This window comes from Amphibalanus amphitrite, unplaced genomic scaffold (genome assembly GCF_019059575.1).
Source record: "Amphibalanus amphitrite isolate SeventyFive unplaced genomic scaffold, NRLGWU_Aamphi_draft 000224F_arrow, whole genome shotgun sequence".
In the NCBI taxonomy this organism is placed as follows: domain Eukaryota; kingdom Metazoa; phylum Arthropoda; class Thecostraca; order Balanomorpha; family Balanidae; genus Amphibalanus; species Amphibalanus amphitrite.
In genome coordinates this window covers 483,177-489,176 of record NW_024881719.1, presented here as the reverse complement: position 1 = coordinate 489,176, position 6,000 = coordinate 483,177, and the positions used below count along the sequence as shown (strand labels likewise).

Genomic DNA, 6,000 nt, shown 5'->3' with positions numbered 1-6,000 from the left:
GGGTAGTAGTGGTAGGGGTAGATGTAGTGGTAGGGGTAGGGGTAGGGGTAGGGATAGGGGTAGGGGTAGGGGTAGGGGTAGGGGTAGTGGTAGGGGTAGTGGTAGGGGTAGTGGTAGGGGTAGGGGTAGGGGTAGGGGTAGTGGTAGGGTAGGGGTAGTGGTAGGGGTAGTGGTAGGGGTAGGGGTAGTGGTGGAGACAAAAGCAGAACAGTGGCCCGGGCTGATCCCAGCGGACGAGAGGTGACCTATGTGACCTGGCCTGACCCAAAGTGACCGGGGCTGACCCCTTTGACCCGTCTTGACCCCGTATCACCCAAATTTCATCCAACAACGCCCTCAGAACAGTTCATTTTTAAATTCTCTTCACATTTCCGTCCATATCTATGCTTCTAGACGACACATCGACATGAATCAAACACCATTCGAAAGCAAATTGGCTGGTGCCGCAATTTTTTCCTACCACGCAGCAAAGCAAGTGGCGCAGCCGCTTGTCTATACTACTATTTGAGGAAGGCGTAGTTTCTGTCTATTACGAAGGTCGCGACATGGTGCTACGTAGCGCGGGTTACAGATCACACCGTTGCACCTACCGCGCTGAAATTTGCGCAAGTTATAGAACAAGGATGGACAACGTGCCTTTGAGCGGTCTCGGCTCGATCGGATCGATAGCGAGCGCGTGGCGCGTGCCCAAAAAGTGCAAATTCGCGTCATAGACTTTACATGTATAAATCGGCTGGCAAAAACGGGCGAAAATGGCTAAATTTGCCCGACACGGGTCCGTTCCCCGTGCAATATCTCGGTAGCCGTGCGCCCGATCGGCACGGGGAAAACAGCATCGTGTAGAGAATCGAACGGGCAATCGAATAGTGTGCGGTGCAGGGGTGGCACGCGCCACGTGCAAGTGTGAGGGCAATTTCATTTCAAAAAGTGCCATTTTAAACGGATTTTGGATTTTATTTTATTTTCCCGTGACCATCAGACTGAGAGAGTTGAAACAACGTCAATTGCCAAGAGAAATGTACCGCCTCTCATGGAAAAATTGTGGACAGCTAATTGATCAAAAACAATGTGGAAAAATCGCTGAATTAAAATGGTATTTGTCCATAATGTGCCACTAAAAAGATACACGGGATTTGCTGCTTAACCTGATACGCTTGACAATTGAAAATGCTATCATTAGAAAGAGCATTCAATTCTCTCCAAGATCCAATCATCACGTTTGCATGACAAGCAACAGTATTCTTTAAAATATAAATGTTTTAAACCTCTGCAAAACGATTTTTAGCGAAAATTATCTACGCCTTTCATTTGTCTTAAAACTACGCACCTCAATTATAAAGCACATTTGACAGTTTCTGAAGTGGAAAGCATGCTTATCAGACACGGGCACCTCGATGCGGTGGATATTTTTTCCACAAACCAAAACGTTTAGCCGTCAAAAAGCAATCGACCGAAATGGATAGATAACCCAACCGACACAAGAACAACCGAACACCCGCCGATCGAAAATATCCCTTTTCGCGTTGCGGAGCACGCGGGTCACCCTAGCCGGGGGTTTTCTGATTAAATCTGTCAGCCGTGTGTGAAGCTCGCGCTTCATTTTTCGAAGTGGCTGCGTATTAGGGGGCTGTCGGGTCACCGACATTGTATTACCTTTATCAGACATCGGCGGTTTCATCTTAGCCATAACAGACATTTTGTCTAGTTCTAATCTGAAGCACATGCTGATATCCAGTTATAAAACCCAGGTAGAAGCGTCCGGATTACGCATTGTTTGTTTGAGTTCCCAGGGTACGCACGGGTGACATTGTCGGCCAATCAGTGGTGATAGAGAGAGGCAGGGAGTGACACGCATCAAGGCCAACAACAAACGCAGCACGCGCTCTGCCCTCGGCCCAAGATGAGCGGAGGGCAGGTATATAAACTGGCCCACTGCTACTGACCGGCATCATTTGCCCTGGAGGTGACCGACTAGATAACTGGATCACAGACACTCCAAAATTCGACATGAAGCTGGTGAGAAACTGGGTGAATTCGTCTGCTCTGAATGTTTGCTATTTCAAGATAGATTTATAAAGAAATGTCATGCTCAATATTTAGTCTGATGTTAATATATAAAAGGTTTGACCGGTTTTGATCCGTCACAGGTCGTCGTTCTCTGTCTGGCGACTCTGGCCCTTGCCCAGTCGGAAAAGGAAGCAAAGATCGTCAACCATCAGTACGAAATAGATGAGGACGGCACCTACAATTTGGTGTAAGTAATCCGAAGGTTTAAATTAAATGTTTGGAAGCACTATTTATTGTGATTTTCTATTGAAAAAACCAACCTAATCTCCGCATAAATTTGCATAATCATCTTTAAATCCCTAATAATTGCACCCTAATGACATCGGAGTCCTTGGTTTGCGTACTATTCTTGCGATTATCATTTCGACTGCTGCTAACTTATATATGTTTTGCCTTTTTCAGTTATCAGACTTCAAACGACATCGAGGCCACTGAAACTGGTAAATCCTACCCGGGAGACGAGCCGGAGACGGGCAACTTCGTGAGGAGCGGCAGCTACAGCTACGTTTGGGAGGGCGTCACCTACACAGTCAACTGGCAGGCCGACGAGAACGGCTACTTTGCCGAGGGAGACCACATCCCCAAGAAATAGAAAATGACGCGAGAAGTTCAGCATAGTTAATCTTCTCGTTCTGAATGCCTACGCCTTTGTCCGTTTATTTGTCTGTCTGCCTGTCTGTCTGTCTGTCTGTCTGTCTGTCTGCCTGTTTTTTATGTTCGTGATGATAAATTCGAACTGTTGATTGCATCAAGCATTAATTATTCGATGAACATGATATGTGCTTTGTCTTGTACCATTGCAATCGTTGCAAAGAGCAGAAGTTATCAAAATTATTAAAATGACGTAATTACTCCAAGTGTGTTATGCAATAATTAGCGTACATCAAACTGTTATTCGACCTTCACGTAACTATACTATGATTTGTCTCATGTGCATTTGTCTTGTCCATTGTTTATTTTTGTGTCCTGAGCTGCGTCTTGCGTGTGTCTGGATCTCTCACTGCATGTCAATGTAACGACAAAGAGCGTGTATTTTCATTTACTCGTTCTTATGTATGCTTACCTCAACGAACATGAACATGTAAGATTAAGAATCGTCCAATACAAAGAACGATTTTGTAGACTTTTATGGCTGTTGATTTCTCGATTCATTATCCCACTTTAACTTTCTCTAAGTGATCAACTTATTATGTATCGACGATGCTCTAAACTGATCGATCACACTGAGGTGTTCTGAAATCTGATCTACAAAGTAGCTAAGTTTTTATGAAAGGTAATGAGCCGAACATTATGTCATCGCCCTTATAAATTTTTGAGCGAAAGAATTTTCAAATCCCGCGTTATCTTACTGTTAATTCACTTTTCTAGATAAGGATATTCTTGTTCAAAGGCTAACAACTGAGAGCCCTACATACCTACCTTTTTTCTGTCTTCAATGACTTACGTTTTTTATTAATAAACCAAGATTGCAAGTTTAGCTTCCAGTACGATCTTTAAATGGTGGATAAAGGTACACTTAAAAAAACATGAGCGAGGCGAAAAAGCTTAAGAAACCGAAAATGTCATACAATAATAACACAAACACGGTCGATATATCTGTTGTTGCAAGAATTGTGTGTGCCATTTAAATACGTGATATTCTGAAGAAGATTCAGCTTCACCGGCAAAAGTTAATAACTATGGCTTTTGTCTTTTAAACTCTGTTTTGAAATATGGAAGCCATTTGACTTCATGCCGTCCACAAAACAGGCCTTACATTGCGCCACACCAGTCCACGGCCCTTTTTGCTTTTTATTGGCGGCTCCAGACTCCCCACGTCGGCCACGCGATTGTGACAGACCAGTGACAATGCCAGTGGTCACTCAACCCTCCTCCCACGCTTCACAGAGAGCTTTAAATGACATTCAGTGGACGGACAGCCAATTGGTATGCACTCATCGGTGCTTCGCTGTGGCTCTCGCGAAACGCGCAGACAGTCTCCAGGCACAACACAACAGTTATGTTTTTGCTCCCGATCGCCATCGCTGCAGCGCCATCCCACATCTCATGGGAAAATGTGTTGGTAATGTGTTTTGACTCTCCGAAACTACCAATAGACAATGCTTATTCCACCTGACTATAGATTAGTTAGTTAGTTAGTTTGTGAGTTTGTTAGTTAGTTTGTTTGTTTGTTTCTTTGCTTTTGTGTGTGTGTGTGTTTTTTTTTTTTGAAAACCCAGTAGGTACCCATAACTTGTTGAGCTCTATGAACTCGTCACTTCCTTTCAGTGTTTTCGATTCCAGTAAAATCGTGCTTTTCAGAACCAGAAACTGTAAAGCAGTGTTTGCATCTTTCTTGGCTCATGTATTTCTTGACACACTTAAAGCGGATGACAAAAGCCACGACACAACAGGCAGAATTGTTCTTCACTGATGACGAAAGCACACAGATGAAACGTATTCGATGACGGCATGGGCTTCCCCATTAGATACAGCAGGAACAGACACATGCGGTGGAGTGAGAGAGAATGATGTCCTTTTCCTAGTCCGAGTTTCTATTTCTTGGGGATGTGGTCTCCCTCGGCAAAGTAGCCGTTCTCGTCAGCCTGCCAGGTGACGGTGTAGGTGACGCCCTCCCACTCGTAGCTGTAGCTGCCGGTCCTCACGTAGTTGCCAGACTCGGGCTCGTTGCCAGGGTAGGAGATGCCGTTTTCGTCAGCTCGAATGCCGTTGGAAGTCTCGTATCTGTACAGGGAAGAGATAAAGTTATAATATGTAGGTATACGGTGCTTTCCTATTACTGGCTGGCTACTGCGGGTTAAATCAGTAAAGGAAAAAATAGTTTTTGATGTTGTCATCTATTATTATGCCGCTAAATTGTACTGAACATTTTTTTTCTGCAAGGCTGGAAAACTCATTCAAGGATTTCACATGTTGTGCTCATTGATTCCAGGTATGGCAGTCAACAGAAAGCCGCAAGGGCCAGTCGCTCTTTATTTGTTTTTATTTGAACGCCCACCCACTGAGCGACCACCGAGTCAAGTCCACTTACGCCGCATCGTAGGAGCCATCCTCGTTGATCTGGAAATCCTGGCTGAGAATCTGAGCCTCCTTGTCCGACTGGGCACAGGCCAGGGCCGCCAGACAGAGAACAATGACCTGAGACGGGTCAGACACAGGTCAGGGAGAAGCCAAGAGTGACCAGTGCACGAGAGTGTTTACTGCATACGGTTACCGTATACCGCTGTGCGAAAGTTCGAAAGGTGGCAGGCTCCGAGAAGATCACCATTTGGTGATAGTGCATGGCTGCGTGTCTGAATGCGTGGCGATATTTATTTTAAACACTTTGCGTTACGATTTAGCTGTGTCAGAGGTGTCGACTTACCAGCTTCATGGCGAGAGAGGAGGGAGTTGACACGAGTGCTGTCCCAACGAGAACCAGCAAGCTATGATGCTGCAGAGATACGGCGGCGGTCTTATATACCCAACTCTTGCTCATCTCATGCTGGAGGCGACTTGTCTGCTGATCCGTCGGCCTTGGTGCGTCCGGAGGATACCCTAACTCCTCCCCTCTCCCCCTGCTCTGTCCCTCTCTCCCGGGTCATGACAGAGGCCGACTGCCATGGTCCAGCGGGGGTGAGGTGTGGTCAGAACCGGCTCTCCAGTGTCGGCTGCTGAGTGCCGAGTAAAAATGGTCGCTGCTGCGGATGGTTTGGGCCAAAAAAATGACTTCTGCGTGTCTTTCTTTCCTGATTATGTCCCATCTACACATTCTACGCCAAATTTAGGCGGCATTGCACACTGTCACGCATTTTGGTAAAAGTGCAGGCGATTTCGGCAATACAGCATATGCCTTTTTACGCCCAATTTAGGCGGCAGTGCACACATTTAAGTAATAACTAGTTCAGGCAGCCTCGACAGTACGGCATGTGTTGTCTATGGTGCACTGTCGAA

At 45.8% G+C, this 6,000-nt stretch overlaps 2 protein-coding genes across 3 annotated transcripts; one reads left to right on the top strand and one right to left on the bottom strand.

The window, feature by feature from the left end:
* Positions 1 to 1,690: 1,690 nt before the first annotated feature.
* Positions 1,691 to 3,190, top strand: LOC122385575 (endocuticle structural glycoprotein SgAbd-4-like). 2 transcript variants are annotated; one of them, XM_043373941.1, is made up of 3 exons: positions 1,691 to 2,020; positions 2,152 to 2,254; positions 2,470 to 3,190. In XM_043373941.1, the coding sequence occupies exons 1-3, from the start codon at positions 2,008 to 2,010 to the stop codon at positions 2,657 to 2,659; spliced, it is 306 nt and encodes a 101-aa protein (XP_043229876.1). In that variant the 5' UTR covers positions 1,691 to 2,007; the 3' UTR covers positions 2,660 to 3,190. The 2 variants fall into 2 exon arrangements, with proteins under 2 accessions (XP_043229876.1, XP_043229875.1); XM_043373940.1 differs by having other exon boundaries at positions 1,692 to 2,016; positions 2,148 to 2,254.
* Positions 3,191 to 4,390: 1,200 nt separating this feature from the next.
* Positions 4,391 to 5,524, bottom strand: LOC122385573 (endocuticle structural glycoprotein SgAbd-4-like). The gene is made up of 3 exons (XM_043373938.1): positions 5,432 to 5,524; positions 5,099 to 5,205; positions 4,391 to 4,791 (listed from the first exon to the last, which is right to left on the bottom strand). The coding sequence occupies exons 1-3, from the start codon at positions 5,438 to 5,440 to the stop codon at positions 4,602 to 4,604; spliced, it is 306 nt and encodes a 101-aa protein (XP_043229873.1). The 5' UTR covers positions 5,441 to 5,524; the 3' UTR covers positions 4,391 to 4,601.
* Between the last annotated feature and the right edge of the window lie 476 nt (positions 5,525 to 6,000).

What these genes read in the sequence shown, in the direction of transcription:
- LOC122385575 (XM_043373941.1), top strand. An exon ending in GACGGCACCTACAATTTGGT is followed by an intron (nt 2,255 to 2,469) that starts GTAAGTAATCCG and finishes TGCCTTTTTCAG; the next exon opens with TTATCAGACTTCAAACGACA.
- LOC122385573 (XM_043373938.1), bottom strand. An exon ending in GATGGCTCCTACGATGCGGC is followed by an intron (nt 4,792 to 5,098) that starts GTAAGTGGACTT and finishes TTCCCTGTACAG; the next exon opens with ATACGAGACTTCCAACGGCA.